The sequence below is a fragment of the Cololabis saira genome, chromosome 2 (genome assembly GCF_033807715.1).
Source record: "Cololabis saira isolate AMF1-May2022 chromosome 2, fColSai1.1, whole genome shotgun sequence".
In the NCBI taxonomy this organism is placed as follows: Eukaryota; Metazoa; Chordata; class Actinopteri; order Beloniformes; family Belonidae; genus Cololabis; species Cololabis saira.
Window position 1 is genome coordinate 7,944,770 of NC_084588.1, and position 17,815 is coordinate 7,962,584.

The 17,815-nt window shown below is 45.0% G+C and overlaps 1 protein-coding gene across 2 annotated transcripts in view; it reads left to right on the forward strand.

Annotated features, from left to right (window-relative positions):
- ano9b (anoctamin 9b) overlaps positions 1 to 17,815 on the forward strand; it is a 37,699-nt gene that overhangs the window by 7,394 nt on the left and 12,490 nt on the right. For both annotated transcript variants that reach the window (XM_061737045.1, XM_061737052.1), the window contains 12 exons: positions 740 to 805; positions 4,564 to 4,686; positions 4,774 to 4,904; positions 6,266 to 6,315; positions 7,352 to 7,419; positions 13,972 to 14,051; positions 14,555 to 14,689; positions 15,036 to 15,129; positions 15,824 to 15,884; positions 15,972 to 16,054; positions 16,841 to 16,945; positions 17,102 to 17,266. In XM_061737045.1, coding sequence (XP_061593029.1) covers positions 740 to 805; positions 4,564 to 4,686; positions 4,774 to 4,904; positions 6,266 to 6,315; positions 7,352 to 7,419; positions 13,972 to 14,051; positions 14,555 to 14,689; positions 15,036 to 15,129; positions 15,824 to 15,884; positions 15,972 to 16,054; positions 16,841 to 16,945; positions 17,102 to 17,266 — 1,161 coding nt within the window. The remainder of the gene's footprint in view (positions 1 to 739; positions 806 to 4,563; positions 4,687 to 4,773; positions 4,905 to 6,265; positions 6,316 to 7,351; positions 7,420 to 13,971; positions 14,052 to 14,554; positions 14,690 to 15,035; positions 15,130 to 15,823; positions 15,885 to 15,971; positions 16,055 to 16,840; positions 16,946 to 17,101; positions 17,267 to 17,815) is intronic.

Genomic DNA, 17,815 nt, shown 5'->3' on the forward strand with positions numbered 1-17,815 from the left:
AAAAAAACAAAAAACATTTCAAACAATATTCAAGAAGAGCATCAACATTTCAAACATATACTTGTAACAATATAAAATGTATCAAAGGAGGATGCTCAGCAATTATGATGTGCACTGAATCCCCCTCCCCCCCCAATGACTGCACTGATCTCCCCGCCCTCACCCACCCTCCTCCTTTCTTGTCTTGACAAAATACATTCAAGCGTTATCAGACTTAACTTAAATACTACATGAAACACAATCCTTATATGAAAAAACAAAACAAGCACCAACAAAAAATAGAAAAAAAAATACAAAAATACACATTACAATTACATCTAACTCATTTTTACAAGAGAGAACGTGCTTTCTGCACGGCCTAAGATAAGGCATCTACAGTTTCTTTTGCTGCGCCGTGTAATCGCACAATTGAGAGTTCCAAAGACAGTACATACAAAAATAATGAAAACCAGTGACATATATTCAAAACTTTTGGAGTTTTCCATCTCATGACTAGAATTTTCTTAGCTGCTTTTAGTCCACAAAATAATATTTTCTTCTCAATTCTATTTAGAGTGATAGAAGAGTCATCGTTTAACAGTATAATATTAGGAAGACAAGGTATATGGAGGTCAACTATCTCAGATAACTTATCTACAACTTGCCACCAAAAGGAGTTAACATCATTTGTCTATGTTCAAATGTTGATTTCATGGTTTTTGTGTTGAAGTTAAGTGTGTTTTACTTGTGTGTGTGACAGGAGTCGTTCGAGCTGGCGGACCAGCAGAAGGAGCCGCTCAGCAGCGAGCCTCTGCTCCGCTCCCTGGTAAGTCCCTCTCACCTCCTCTCTTTAGTGTTTCCTCCATAAATGGCCAGATAACCTGACCTCATCGGAGATGTGCAAATACAGAGGACAAGTACTCGAATGAAAGGACCTTTAACTCCGCTGAGTAGATAAACGGGTGCAGCATCACACCTGGACAGATACGGGTCGAACCTCTGGCCCTGATCCCGTGTTTCAAGTCTCATTTGCTTTGGCACATCTTGATTACATTTATAACTGGATCTGCAGCTGGCTGGTTTATCCAGTGTGTCTCTGTCATGTGCCTGAACGGTTGCCCTCACCGTCCCCAGCTGAAACAGCCAAGCAGGTGTAACTCCATGAACCTGCTACCTGGAGCAGAACCAAGCTGACTCATGCGCTGAGCCAGCGGGTTCATTGGCCGCCGACGTGATGCGACTTGTATGTAAAAAGGTGTGCGGCTGAGAGAAGGCCCCGTTGTGCTCGTGTCGCACTGATCTGATTTTAACTGCGTCGGTGACGGTTGAGGAGTCTTTATGTCTTCACGGCGTTTATGAGAGCAGACCGACTGCAGATCTGAGAGATAAACGGAAACCAGCTTTGCATAAGTTTGAATTTCAGTTTGAACTTTGGGTCCAATAGGGAGACGTTGTTTTTTGTTTTGGAAGTTCTTCCTGTCTGCGGCATTTGCACATGCTCACATGCAACAGCGCGGTCAGACGCCTGGTGGACGTGGCAGGACGAAGTCATCTCCGTTACTGGGCTTCATGTTGCAGCCTGGCAACTGTGTAGTAGGCCTGTGTTGAAAAAAATCGATTTTCCGATTTTAAATTGATTCGTATGTCTAAAGACCTATTATTTTTAATTTATTACATTTTCGCCCGGTGAATTTTAATCCCAGTAGTCTCGTCATTAAATTGATGCATGCGCGTGGTGTGAAACTGGCATTGAACATGGCCAAATGTCTTTTTTACATTAAACTTAAAATAAAAGTGCCTTTTGTATTCAACAATAACAGCTTTTGGGTGAATGTTTAATGTCATATTTTATATAATGCACCAGGTTAGTGTCCTAATAGCAGTGCACTGCTGTAGATACAGACACCTCTGGCGTCCTCTGTTTGCTGCCCTGGATCTGTTTGGTAATTCTGCCCCACAATGTTTCTGAAAGCAGTTTTATCAGCATTCTGGGAGCTGATTGGTCCTTACAGCATCATTAGCTGGGAATACTTGGTGTTTATGACCGGGCCCTTTGCAGCCTGGAGCTTCTCGTCTCAGCCTGGAGCCTCTCGTCTCATGGCCTCCGTCTGGGACCTGGAGGTCATGAGACGAGACGCTCCAGGCTGCAAAAATACCCGTCTCAGTAACATAGCCTACACATGCCCAACAATGGGGCATACAAGCATTAACACATGTAAGAGCAGAACATTACAGAAGAGTATTAGGGGCATGCAGGAAAAAAAAATATTTGAGAGGGGAAGATTTTTTTTTTATGGTGCACTTCGAGAAAAAAGTCGAAATGTCGAGAATAATGTTGAAATACAATTTCAAGAATAAAGTCGAAATTTCGTGAATAAAGTCGAAATTTTGCCTTTTTTCTCAACATTTCAACTTTATTTCATTTCGACTTTTTTCTCAAAATTGTACTTCAACATTAATCTCGACATTTTGACTTTTTTCTCGAAGTGCATAATGGCAAAAAAAAAATCTTCCTCTTCTAAAATATTATTTTTATTTTTCTCCTGCCTGGCCCTAATTCTCTTCCGTAGTACATAGCCTATTAGAGATTGTGAAAGATATTTCTCAAATTTGATAAAATAATAATACAAAATATTTAAGATTACTTTATACCTAATATGAACCAAGTGGTGCCACAAAAAAAAAATTAAAAAAATCTCACGGGTGGGGCCTGCTGCCTCAGGGGCGGGTCCCATTGGGTCCCGGGGTGGGGGGGAGTACCGCCCCCCCCTGAAGCCCCGGCCCTGATGTCCAGCTGTCGGCACTACAGATAAATCTGCTGAAACTTTCAAAAATCCCACCGTGTGTGAGATCCCTCGTGTTTTGAACCGATGGGAGAGTAACGACCCGAGAACAAATCAAAGTGATGGATCAGAGGGCGTCTTCATCTGTGCCGTGGGTCTGACGCAGAACGTCAGAGACTCACTCCCTGAACGTCCCTGAAGTAACAGTAAAGGAACTTGTTCGTTGGCATTCAGGAAGTTAAAGGCTCAGGTTTTTAAACATCTGAACTCTGGAGTTGAATCTCTCGTCGGTCGTCTGCATCGGTGTCGAGCCCATCAATCAGCTGGACAGTGTGTGACGGAGTTGGTCCACAGGGTGACAGCGTTTAACTTCTGATGCCAGTATCTGAAATACTCTCTGATAAATCTATAAATAAGGGTGTGGTCGTAGATGTAGAACATAGTCTACATCTGCAAATGCGGGAAAAAATGAATCAAAGATGTATTCAGAAAATTTGTTCCATTCATTGAAACAGTGCAAACTGTAGTTAACAAACCTTTTGAAGTAATTAAAGTTCAGTATTACAATTACTGAAACAATAGAGTGCAGCAAGAGGCCTGTTCTGAACAGAAGACAGCTTTTTTTAAGTCGTCACTGAACATATGAGGTAGCTCGTCCAGCCAACAGTTAAGTAAACATAGTACCATGGCTTCCCCAAAACATCCAATAATTCAAGTCACCAAGAAGAACATTAAAATTGTTAACTTAAAATGTACCGGTCTTATAGGGCTGGGTATCACCAGATACTTCACGATACGATACTATCACCATATTTTGTCAACGATAATGATAATATAACGATACAGCGATTCTGTGATAATCGATATGTTGCAAGACATTTCATCCACGACACATTAAGATATCTGTTTCACTGAAGAGATTCAGAATTTATTGACTGCACTGAATCCACTTCATAAAAATATTTTTTGTCTGGGAAAATCAACAGAAAATTATAAAAAACAAAATGAATGCAGAAAATACACATTTCAGTGTTCGTATTATCAACCTCTTCTCTGTAAACATGGACACATATTAGTGCTGCTCAACCAGAATCAGATTGTTTTATGAAAACTGGCAAGTTTCACTGCATATGAAAAATAAACATTTCACTCAGTGCATTATAATATAATATTGTCACTATATGGAAGCTAAAGTTACAACATATTTTTTTCATATTATTTGCATAATATGAAATTAATTTAAGCCAATGTATATAATAAAGTCGTACTGGATTTACAGCCTGTCTGAAACTTGATTTATTTATTATTTAATTAAAAAAAATAATAATTTAAGAATTTTTTTTTAGCAATTTTTGATATCCATATCAAATCGGTCGGCAACTTATTGTGATATACTGCCATATCGATATTTTTGCCTACCCCCACCCCACTGGCAGTTATTTTTCCTGAACTTTTTATAGGGCAGTCCTGGTTATTTGCCCAGTCAAGAGTACAACACATTATGACTAGATTTAGGAATATCAGGCTTAATTGTTGTGCAGACTTGGCATTAATGTAGCTAAATATAGCAAATGCAAACTTGTTAAAGATTTAAAAAGCCATAAGCTGAAAAGTCGTGAGGTTATCAAGTCAAAGGGAAGCGGGAACGTAATCCCTGAAATCCCTGAAAAAACGGCAGAAACCAGAGACCAACAGACAAAACTGTTGTCCTGCATGTCCTTCATGTCCTGCATGAGCCATTGGTCGTTGAAAACCTTGGATTTCACTTCATGATTGTGTGTGTGCGTGTGTGTCCGAGCAGCCCGCCCAGAGGACGTTCGACTACATCTTGGTCGCCGACAAGGTCGAGGATGAAACGGACCAGAAGTTCATGAGACAGGAAGCTTACATCGATGAGTTGAAAAAGAAAAACATCACCGTCGCAGTGAGTCTCTTCCAAATGCTTTGATGCAGCTGTATTTGACTCCCTTTAATGTGTGTGTGTGTGTGTGTGTGTGTGTGTGTCTGGTAGAGAATCGTTCAAGAAGACAAAGTCTTCTTTGGCCTGCGCGCTCCCAATACGATGTTTGAAGATTATCAGTATTTGCTGAAAGTGTCCGACTCCTGCAACTGGTCTGGAGACAGTATGACCCAGGCCAACAGGTAACTAACGCACCTGCCACGGTGAAGGCTTGACCGGTAGCTCCGGGAGACTCTGCTTTCACATCAGTTTTTGCTTTTCCTGACAAGCAACAGCAGCAAGGCTGCAGAAGCAGCAGCTGTGAGCGACAGCAGAGGCTCGTTACCGAAAGGGTTCGAGATTGTTAACCAGCACTCTGTTTATTTAACGACCTTTCAAGCAGTAGCAGCAGTACTCGCTCATGTTGTTCAGGTAGTACGGAGCAGCGCTGCCCAGTCTCACTCTGATGTTTGGTAAACTGAGTCTCTAAACTGAGATGTGTCCAGATATAAAGAGGACTGACCTGCTCGGCTAAAAATAAGAGTTAAAGGGAAGCCGCTGGCTGCGCTCATACTGGAAAACTAGCAGGTATCAGATAAGTGTCTTTGGGTACCTAGAAAAGCCAATATAAAACCTATGTTGGGGCTAAAGCTAATTAAACGTCGTCTCTACAGTCAGGACTATGGACTAAAAGGCTAAAGAGAGTGAGAAAATGCTTTCATGAAACATTAACTGGAGTCTTAAGTACAGCAAAAGTTGAAGGTTCAGCACATCTCATAAGAAAATAGTAAAGGTCACAATCACTACAATAAAATAATCATATTTAAAGAAAACTGTACAAAGTGAAAAGGAAAATAAGTAGTACACACAGCAAGGAGGTTCCCATTGATACATTAGTCTTTTCCTTGGAACCACTGCAGTACAGGGTCCCATGTTTTCTTAAACATGTCCTCTCTGTCTTCGATACGAAGTCTGTCTGTCCAGGTGAAGCTTACCTGCCGTTCCTCTCAGCCACAAACATATGTGGGTGCAGTGTCTTCCCTCCAAGTCCGGAGGATAAGCTTTTTTGCAATCACATTTACAAATAGAAAAGCCTTTATCTGATATTTGTTGGCAAAAGACAAAGGGGCAGCTGCCCCGAGAACGACAACAAGCGGAGCCGGCTCCCAACATCTCCCCCAAGCCACAGAGAGGCAATACTTTTCCAGTATGTATGAAGTTTGAGACAAGATTGTTTGAAGGGAAGCAATTGGATAATGATGATCTCAGGGAGTGTCATCATTCAAACGTTGTAAACGGTGATGGTCGGTTCTTCCACCAGCAGGTTCTCTGTGGCGAACAAAGATGTATGTAAAAACCTGAACGTAAAAACCTGAACAAGACACCTAGGACGGCAACGACGGTCAATCAGTAGCTTGAATCCAGTAACTATACAAACGATTACATTTAATTTAAGCAGAAACGGGTCCGGCAGCGTGCTGATATCAACTGAACGGCGATGAAAACCTCCTCGGCTACACGTCGTCTCCATGGTGACGGTATTTCTGTCTGTTTCCTCCCTCAGGATCCGGATTGTTCATTTCATTCTCAACAGTACGTTCATCGACACAGAAGGTGAGTGATCCAGACTGTCCACAGAGATCTGAAACAACAGCACACTGAACTAGTGATGAAACTATACTATAGAGAGGGTTGACTCATACAGATATTTGGGGACAGTAATCGACCACAACCTCACCTTCCAACCTAACACTGAATCCATTTTCTCCAAGTGCCAGCAACGCCTCTTTTTTCTTAGAAAACTCCATAAACTTCAAGTCCACCAATCAGTCCTGACAGCATTTTACAATTGTTTCATTGAATCAGTTTTAACTTTCAACATAACAGCTTGGTTTGGATCCTTATCCAACATTCACCGCAATCCATTAAAGGAGCATGAGGCTCCTTTTAAGAAATGAGACTCATTAGCGCCACCCTTCACCATGACGGCCGTCGGGGGTACTGCAGCCAAAAGCGAAGCCGGCACGGGAGAACGGGGAGAACGCGCATGCAGCGTCATGTGACGTCACATCCGCAGGACAGCGCGGGAAATTCGGGCCTAGAATTGCAGCGCATTTTGCAGCACACAGCCTGTTCAAGGCAACGGAGAGATACACTAGAGGGCTCATTCTTTTTGGTTTGGAACGCTTCATCTGACATTATTACAAAAAAATGTAAAAGGTATACAAATTTTTTTCATAAATCCTGCCTCATGCTCCTTTAAATAAAATTATTACATTGAGCAGCAAAATAATTGGACAGAAGCAGGAATCACTGATGGGCATCTATAACAGAAGGACTAAACGAAAGGGACAACAAATAGCCTCAGACATCACACACACACACACACACACACACACACACACTCTACAGTCAGTATACGCTCCTCCCTTCAGGTCACAGATACAGATACTAACATTCAGGACAAACAGCCATGTCAAGCTTCGTGCCCTCATCCATCACACTCATAAACAGCTGATTTTACCTATTTATTTTTTGTACCCGCTTTTAAACATATTTTTAAAATCATTGTATTTATTACGCACTTAATGGGGGACTTATTTCTTTATCTCTTTGTTCCCTCGTATTTTATCTATTCTATGGTTTACAGGATCTAAGTCCAACCTTAATGAGCTGATTGCGAAGGGGGTGTTTGACACCATGTTCTGCCTCCATGAGGTGAGTCTCTGACCAGCGCTGACGCACAAACATTGTGGTACTGATCCAAAAAGAGTTTCTGCTGGAAAATCACAGCCAAACTACAGTTCGGTTCAGCCTTGAGAAATATTTGTATATTCAGACATGAAAAAATGGCGGCGATACATTTCCTCAACATGGTTGAAGAAAGTGTGAGATGTAAGTTAGATCAGGTAACGTTTCTACGTCTGTTATTTGTGCACTAATGTGCGTTAGACACTTGGAAGTAGCAGCTGCAGCCGTTAAATCCTGAAGATCCTGCTTGGGGTTATATATAGAAAATTAGAATATTGTGATAAAGTTCTTTATTTTCTGTAATGCAATTAAAAAAAACTAAAATGTCATACATTCTGGATTCATTACAAATCAACTGAAATATTGCAAGCCTTTTATTATTTTAATATTGCTGATTATGGCTTGTGTGTGTGTGTGTGTGTGTGTGTGTGTGTGTGTGTGTGTGTGTGTGTGTGTGTGTGTGTGTGTGTGTGTGTGTGTGTGTGTGTGTGTGTGTGTGTGTGTGTGTGTGTGTGTGTATATATCGTATACAGTAATCTCTCGTTTTTCGCTGGGGTTATGTTCCAAAAAGAACCCGTGAATGGGTGAAATCCGCAAGGTAGCAACCTTTATTTTTTTTACAATTATTATACCATCCATCCATCCATCCATCGTCCGCCGCTTATCCGTTCCCGGGTCGCGGGGGCAGCAGCCTCAGCAGGGATGCCCAGACTTCCTTCACCCCAGACACTTCCTCCAGCTCTTCCGAGGGGAGTCCGAGGCGTTCCCAGGCCAGCCGAGAGACATAAGCTGTGTCCCAATTCAGGGTCTGCGTCCTTCGAAAGCTGGATTTGAAGGCCGATTATGTAATAGTGATAAAATGTCTATTTTAAATTTATTAGTTCTGATTGGCAAAGGCCCTTGGATTTGTGATGTTGTAATAGGAAAAGAAAACAAACTAATATCATAATCCCTTTGTAAATAATGTTTAACCGTCGTTTTGTTGATCGTTTATAAGAAATGTCTAACCGTTATTTTGTTCACGTTATTTTGGGTTCTAACTTACCGTTAGGGGAGACGCGGTGTCCGTTATTCAACTAATACAGAACTGGACGCTGAGTAACGAACATCGTGTCTGTGTGTCTGTTTCACACCCCCTTTTTTAGGTAAGAAATTTATATTATTTAGCACTGTATATATATATATTTTTATTTGTAGGACTATAGGCAACTGGTAAATATAGTTTTGGTTTTGAGAGTGATATTATTTGCCTGCGGAGTACGGACTTTTACTGGCTGTGCGCGCCTGTGTGTTTTGTGTGTGTGGTGTGTTAGAATAGATTTGCTGAAATATATGAAATATATGTTTGAGAAAAACTAATACAGAACTGGACGCTGAGTAACGAACATCGTGTCTGTGTGTCTGTTTCACACCCCCTTTTTTAGGGGTATAACAATTACATCACAGCAGCGTGCCGAGGCTGTCCCATTTCGAAGGTTCCTTCAAATGCAGCCCACAAATGCAGCCTTCTTTTCCCGCTGTTTGAAGGATCCATCGGTTGTATCCTCCGCGGCCCACCATATCCCAAGATTCATTGCGCACAGTCAGAAAAATATTTACTTCCAGAAAAATATTTTCAGATTCAAATTTTTTCAGAAAAATATATTATTTCCGCCGGCGCCGGCGGACACGCCTCTCTTCCTCCTCCAACAAAATGAAAAACAAAAACAAAACTTCTGGCTCCATTTCTTTTTTCTTTTTTTGGTTCTCTCTTTCTTTTCTATCGTGTTTTCTTTCTGTCTGTCTGTCTGTCTGTCTGTCTGTCTGTCTGTCTGTCTGTCTGTCTTTCTACTTTGTTTAGTGACGTAGGACAAGGGCGGGAACAGCTGGTGACGCAACCAGGAAATCCCCCACAGGCTAGACCGTCTCATTTCCCTAGCGTCCGTCCAGCCTTTGGTATGGCCTTCGCGGTCTTCGAAGGCGTGGCCTACGAAGACCGCGTCCTCAGAAGGACCCAGCCCCTGAATTGGGACACAGCTATAGTCTCTCCAGCGTGTCCTGGGTCTTCCCCGGGGTCTCCTCCCGGTGGGACATGCCTGGAACACCTCCCTGGAGAGGCGTCCAGGAGGATCCGGTACAGATGCCCAAGCCACCTCAGCTGACTCCTCTCAATGTGAAGGAGCAGCGGCTCGACTCCGAGCTCCTCCCGGGTGACCGAACTCCTCACCCTATCTCTAAGGGAGCGTCCAGCCACCCTGCGGAGGAAACTCATCTCAGCCGCTTGTATCTGCGATCTCGTCCTTTCGGTCACTACCCAAAGCTCATGACCATAGGTGAGGGTAGGTGCGTAGATTGAGCGGTAAATCGAGAGCTTCGCCTTTTAACTTCGCTCCTTCTTCACCACGACGGTCGGGTACATCGACCGCATAACTGCGGACGCTGCACCGATCAGTCTGTCAATCTCCCGCTCCATCGTTCCCTCACTCGTGAACAAGACCCCGAGATACTTGAACTCCTCCACCTGAGGCAGGACTTCTCCACCCACCCGGAGAAGGCACGCCACCCTTTCCCGATGGAGAACCATGGCCTCGGTTTTGGAGGTGCTGATTCTCATCCCTGCCGCGTCGCACTCGGCCTCAAACCGCCCCAGCACATGCTGAAGGTCCCGGTCTGATGAAACCAACAGGACAACGTCATCCACAAAAAGCAGAGACGAAATCCTGTGGTTCCCAAACCGGATCCCCTCCGGCCCCTGGCTGCGCCTAGAAATCCTGTCCATAAAAATTATGAACAGGACCGGTGACAAAGGGCAGCCCTGCCGAAGTCCAACATGCACCGGGAACAAGTCTGACCTACTGCCGGCAATGCGAACCAGACTCCTGCTTCGATCATACAGAGACCGGACAGCCCTTAGTAGAGGGCCCCGGACTCCATACTCACTCAGCACCCCCCACAGAATGGCACGAGGGACACGGTCAAATGCCTTCTCCAGATCCACAAAGCACATGTAGACTGGTTGGGCAAATTCCCATGAACCCTCGAGCACCCTGCGGAGGGTATAGAGCTGGTCCAGTGTTCCGCGACCGGGACGAAAACCGCATTGTTCCTCCTGAATCCGAGGTTCAACTATCGGCCGTATTCTCCTCTCCAGTACCCTGGAGTAGACTTTCCCGGGGAGGCTGAGAAGTGTGATCCCCCTATAGTTGGAACACACTCTCCAGTCCCCCTTTTTAAACAGAGGGACCACCACCCCGGTTTGCCACTCCAGCGGTACTGTCCCCTTCCTCCATGCAATGTCGCAGAGGCGTGTCAACCAAGACAGCCCTACGACATCCAGAGACTTGAGGTACTCGGAGCGAATCTCATCCATCCCTGGTGCCACTGAGGAGCTTATGAACCACCTCAGTGACCTCGGCGTGGGTGATGGACGAGCACGCCCCAGAGTCCCCACTCTCTGCTTCTTCAGTGGAAGGCATATCAGTCGGGTTGAGGAGATCCTCGAAGTATTCCTTCCACCGTCCGACGATGTCCCCAGTCGAGGTCAACAGCTCCCCACCCACACCGTAAACGGTGCCGGCAGAGTACTGCTTCCCCCTTCTGAGGCGCCGAACGGTCCTCCAGAATTTCCTCGAGGCCGACCGAAAGTCTTCCTCCATGGCCTCCCCGAACTCCTCCCAGACCTGAGTTTTTGCCTCCAGGACTGCCCGAGCCACGGCCAGCTTGGCCTGCCGGTACCCATCTACTGCGTCAGGAGTCCCACCGGCCAACATAGCCCGGTAGGACTCCTTCAGTCTGACGGCATCCTGTACTTCCGGTGTCCACCACCGGGTTCTAGGATTGCCGCCACGACAGGCACCGGAGACCCTGCGACCACAACTTCGAACTGTCACGTCGACAATGGAGGCAGAGAACATGGTCCACTCGGACTCGATGTCCCCCGCCTCCCCCGGGATCTGAGAGAAGTTCTCTCGGAGGTGGGAGTTGAAGATGTCCCTAACAGAGGGCTCTGCCAGACGCCAAACCCTCACAATCCGTTTGGGTCTGCCCGGTCTGTCCAGCCTCCTCCTCCGCCAGCGCATCCAACTCACCACCAGGTGGTGATCAGTTGACAGCTCAGCCCCTCTCTTCACCCGAGTGTCCAAGACATGCGACCGAAGGTCAGATGAAACAACAACAAAGTCGATCATTGACCTCCGGCCTAGGGTGTCCTGGTGCCACGTGCACTGATGGACACCCTTATGCTTGAACATGGTGTTCGTTATGGACAAACTGTGACTAGCACAGAAGTCCAACAACAAAACACTGCTCGGGTTCAGATCGGGGAGGCCATTCCTCCCAATCACGCCTCTCCAGGTATCAATGTCATTGCCCACGTGAGCGTTGAAGTCCCCCAGTAGAACAATGGAGTCCCCAGTTGGAGCACTATCCAGTACTCCTCCCAGGGACCCCAAGAAGGCCGGGTACTCCGCACTGCAAACAACAAACAACAGTGAGAGATTTTTCCCCGACCCGAAGGCGCAGGGAAGCGACCCTCTCGTTCACCGGGGTGAACTCCAACACATGGCGACTGAGCTGAGGGGCTATAACCAAGCCCACACCAGCCCGCCGCCTCTCACCCTGGGCAACTCCACAGTAGTGGAGGGTCCAGCCCCTTTCAAGGAGCTGGGTTCCAGAGCCCAAGCTATGTGTGGAGGTGAGCCCGACTATCTCTAGCCGGTACCTCTCAACCTCACCCACAAGCTCCGGCTCCTTCCCCCCCAGAGAGGTGACATTCCATGTCCCCACTGTGAGGGTTTTGGTCCAGGGATTGGGTCGTCGGGGCACACCGCCACGACTGCTACCCAGTCCACATGGCACCGGCCTGTCATGGTCCTTCCTGCGGGTGGTGGGCCTACGGGAAGGCGGGCCCACGTCGCCGTTTCGGGCTGAGCCCGGCCGGGTCCCATGGGCAAAGACCCGGCCACCAGGCGCTCGCCAGCGAGCCCCAACCCCAGGCCTGGCTCCAGGGCGGGGCCCTGGTCACGCCGATCCGGGCGACGTTACGGTCCTTGCTTTCCTTCTTCTCGTGGTAGGCTTTGTGAACCGCTCTTAGTCTGGCCCGTCACCTAGGACCTGTTTGCCATGGGAGACCCTGCCATGGGAGACCCTACAAGGGGCGTAATGCCCCCGACAACATAGTTCCTAGGATCACTCGGGCACACAAACCCCTCCACCACAGTAAGGTGGCGGTTCAAGGAGGGGACAATTATTATACAAGGCTTCAAATTGTGGAGATCTGCACCGCCCCACCGCGACCCGATTAATTAGATTTGAACGGGAGAAAATGAAAAATACAATGCGTACAGTAGGACAGATTGTGACTTGCGTGTATTTCACTGCTCTTCTGCCGCGGCATCCCGACTCGCTCTGTAGCGTCTTCTAAAACCCGCGGTGCAGGTGGAATTTTTCGAGAGAAGAACATAGTTATGGGTCGTTGTTGTCGCTCTTTTTTCTTCTGGGCCAAAAGATTCTTATAAACCGATATGCCACCATGGATTATATCCGAGAACTGTAATGAACGATTCATCAAAGGCTCCCGTTCTTGAGCTGCTGCTGAAGCTCATTGGCCGTTCTCAGCTTGTTACTAAGAGACCAATGTTATTGACACAGGAAGTGAAGAAGCGGGGAGACTGTTTAGCCAATTAGAATGCAGAACACGATGCACAATGCAAATCCGTGAAGCAGCGAGACGTGAAAAGAGAACCGCGTTATAGCGAGGGATTACTGTGTATACGATGCCGCTCCATTACCACTGCATCCTCTGCACTATTACTGGGAGAGATAATGGATGGATGTTTTTTTTCTTTTTTCTAACTGCCACAAAAATCCAGTTTAAAAAAAAAAAAGAAAAGGCTCCCTTTTCAACCCTGTGTTCACGTCCTCGTTCCTAGCAGCTGGTTTTAGGAGGAGTCCCCTCCACGCCTTTCCAGTTTTCCTGATGTCACATCGGCATCCACACCCCAGGTCCCCTCTGAGGCCCCTTGTCATCCTCCTGAGCAGTTTTTAAAATGTAAAGCCATCTTTCTACCTGCTCAGGATGTTGTTTGTTCCTTTGTTGTTGTTTGATACTATTTTGATAAAGTATCTTATCTTTTCTTACTATATTTAGGTTATTGTCCTTACAACATCTTGCAGTACGTCGTCTCCCGTTTGTGTCTCTGATGACAAAGTTCATGTTGGGACATACTTTGGCTATTGATTTAGTAGTATGTGTGTATTCTTTGGTGGTGAATTATGAATGAAAAAAATTAAAACATGCATTTAATGAATATAAATTCTCTGCAACCTTCAGTTTCCTGTCAAAATCTGTGAAAGTGTGGTTCAAAAAAACAATATGAAGTCTGATACGGTCAAAAAGTCAAATCAAAAATGTATTACATTTTTAGGTGGAAATACATTAACCTTGAAAAATTTCAGGAAATTTTCTCCTTTGTGTATGTCGGATTTTATTATCCTGATAATTATAGTTTGTTGCTTTTTTCCCCCCCCTATGATTCCTAGAAAAAGGAGCAGAAAAAACTAGAAAAGAACTGGGCTCGATGGTCGGCTCTTTTCACCAAACAACCTGTCAGCGATGTCAGGTGAGTCTGCCAGATTTACACCTGTCGTTGCATTCGAAATGTGAAACGATGTTTTGTTACTCACCGTCGCCTCGTGGCTCATTCTCCTTCAGTCCCGACTGGGAAATCCAACGTTTTGTCAGTATTTCACTTCAACCAGCACGGAGCCGCACACATTTGCAGCTGTCCAGTTCCAGCATTCACACACGGACACTGTAAATGTTGTCTGAAGTGGCCGGTGAATGTGTGGGTTTCCCAGAGACTAAGTTAAGAAATTCCCAGATAAACATGTTTTTGAGTAGAGAATACATTTCCTCTCAAAAGGTCTGCAGGGACCTTTAGGCAGATGGACCACAAACGAGGTCTAGCCTTCAAATGCAGCCGACTAACTTGATGTCATGGGGCAGAAAACCCCCACCCAACTAATGTTGATGATTTTGTTGAGTGTTTTTGTTTGTCGGTGGATGGAGACTCGTCCTCTCTGACGCCTTGCACTTGTTGTGGGGGTGTGTATGATGCTGCAGGTGTTACTTTGGAGAGAAGGTGGCGCTGTACTACCTGTGGCTGGGCTGGTACACCAAACTGCTGGTTCCAGCTGCTGTCCTGGGGGTCATCGTGTTCCTGTATGCACTCGCCTTTTTCAACAGCAACCCTCTCATGTGAGTCATCTATATGGAGGTGTGTGTGTGTGTGTGTGTGTGTGTGTGTGTGTGTGTGTGTGTGTGTGTGTGTGTGTGTGTGTGTGTGTGTGTGTGTGTGTGTGTGTGTGTGTGTGTGTGTGTGTGTGTGTGTGTGTGTGTGTGTGTGTGTGTGTGTGTGTGTGTGTGTGTGTGTGTGTGTGTGTGTGTGTGTGTGTGTGTGTGTGTGTGTGTGTGTGTGTGTGTGTGTGTGTGTGTGTGTGTGTGTGTGTGTGTGTGTGTGTGTGTAATATAATATATATATTTAAATGTACGTTTGTTCATTCACACTAAGATCTTAATCTTAAATGTTTACCTGTGCCCCAAGTAAGGAAGTGTGTCAGTCCAACATCACCATGTGTCCTCGCTGTGATAAGGCGTGTGACATGTGGCAGCTATCAGAGACCTGCACCTACGCTAAGGTGAACATGACGGCTTGTTCATCTATTGTTTTTAACTGGTCGTTCTTGCACACAACACAATTTAACTTGTATAATATTAGGCTTGTTCAGATCAAATGATTCATATGTCAATATCTGGCATAGCTGTACCTTCAAAAGTGAATCCACCCAGGATTCACTGAGATGCCATAATTCAGATCACATGTGGAGACTGATTTGATATATCTTGATTATTGATTCTACGTCCTGGGTCATTAAGATCATCAGTCAGTCGTACAAATAATAATTAAGCATTAAAGGTTAACCGAGATTAAAGAATAATTTCTTTTTTGTCTAGCGAGACGGCAGTTCCTTATAGACATGGGTTAGAAAACTACTACTACCACTACTACTACTACTACCATTACTACTACTACTACTACTACCACCACTATTACAATCACTACCACTACTACTACCACTACTACTACTTCTACCATTACTACTACTACCACCACTATTACAATCACTACCACTACTACTACCACTACTACTACTTCTACCATTACTACTACTACCACCACTATTACAATCACTACCACTACTACTACCATTACTACCATTTCTACTATTACTACTACTACTACCACCACTATTACAATAAGTTCTTAGTGCTGACCACGAGAGTGAAAGCTTTCCCGTTTATCGGCATCCTGATGTGTTTGTATCCACATAGGTCAGCCATTTGTTTGACAATGAAGGGACTGTGGCGTTTGCGATGTTCATGGCAGTCTGGGGTAAGTTTCTCGTTTAATGTGATTTTTCTTTATTCTGAAGGTACATTAATTATGGAGATATATAATTTTTTTTATTTGCATTTTCAGCCACGCTGTTCCTGGAGCTGTGGAAGAGACACTTGGCAAGACATGTCTCTGAGTGGAAAGTTTATGACTGGTGTGAGGAGGAGGTACAGCTTTTCTGCCTAAAATACCAACTATATGTGTTAATCTAATTGTCTGCCGGGTACATGATTCCACTTCAGACCGTAATATGACTGGCTTGACTTCATCCTCGTAGTACTGGCTCAATCAGGTGGATTTTATGTGTCAGTAACAAAAAAATCTAAAATATCTTTCATATAATCAGTCATTCATGTTAATAGGCAAAATAAAAGGTTTCCTTATAAATTGAAACATCTCCTTAAATTAGGATCCAAGGGTTTTGATTGTTTGAACTGAGATCAAGTAATTTCCAGCTAAGTTAGATCCTTTCACAACTAAAGTTACAGGCACCTTACAGAAGGACACGTTCCGTGCAGGTAAATACTGCCCAGTTTTTTCACATCAGCGCCCTCTTGTTTACTGCAACACAGAATCTTTACAGATAAACCGCGTTAATGTCACTGACAGTGCGCTGGATGACGGGGGGAACTAAATCAGCATCACCAGAACGAAAACTCTCTCAGCTCAAATGGTTTAGCTCTGAACTACACCTATATCTTTTGACCTGAACATTGACAGATTTGGTTCCCTCTCATTGGGCGCACCAGTCTATTATAGTTAGAGATGCGTCATACAGATTGATTATGATCCCAACTCCTGAATGCATCACTGGGAGCTTCCTCCGGCAGATGAGCCTCTGAATATTTATGAATCTATTGTTTCAGCAATGAATTCCTGAATACAACCTTCTGTGTAACGTACTTTGATTGTGTCCTTGAAAGCTCTTCCTCTGGGTGTGTTTGTCTTAACAGGAGGAGCTGATCATGGAAATCGTCAATGATCAAAACTGCAAACCTAAAAAGTTCCGCCACTCCTACCTGCGCAGTACCCTGGTCCTCATCCTGGTAACAGTCATGGTAGGAGCCACCGGCCTTATTTTTTTTTTTTTTTGATTTTGAGGTTTTTTTTTGAGAGAAAATGGCTGGCAGTCAATGAGTTCAGACAAATGAATGTTTGGATATTTTCTAACTTGAGATGGAAGGAAAACATTTCTTGATCGTTTGTCTTGTCAGTTGATGTTGATCATCGGCCTGGCTAACATTCTCGTGGTGTTTCGGGTCGTGGCCGCCCCCCTGATGTCGGACAGCGAGTGGGAGTTTTTAAAAGACCACGCCAACACCGTGGCGGTGATGCTGGGAGCAGTGCTGCACTACATCACCATCCAGGTCATGACTCGGGTACGTACACCTCCACACTGACGCCAAACCACTCCAACACAACAGCTTTGCAAGTCTTCTGACCTAAATAGCTGAATCCATGTTGGCCCTGATGCTTGGATGCTTTTCATGATGTCCTGAAGTTGTCTGGGAATGACACACAAGTGCACGTAAGAGCGCTGCCTCCCTCCAAAAAGGACATTCAATTCAGTTAGCAGAGAGGAGGATCGTCTGAGGGGTTGAAGCACCCAGGGTCCATCAGGGAATACAGCGTTAACGTGCTAATTATGACAGGCTTCGGTTTCTAGGGGCAGGAAAGTTGGTTAAAAATAACACGAGACAACTTCAGCAAACGTTTAAAAAGTGGACACTTGGACCCTGAACGAAGACACTCAGTTGGAAATAAAGACGGACACCTTCGCTCAGATCAGGTTTTTCTTACTGGAGATACGAAAATGCAAATAAGTAGATGTATGATTACAAAATAATAGGCTTAAAGAGCATATTGCAGGTTGGAGACCCCTGTGAATCAATGTGTAGGAAAATAATGTAGGAACTGAATTTTCATTG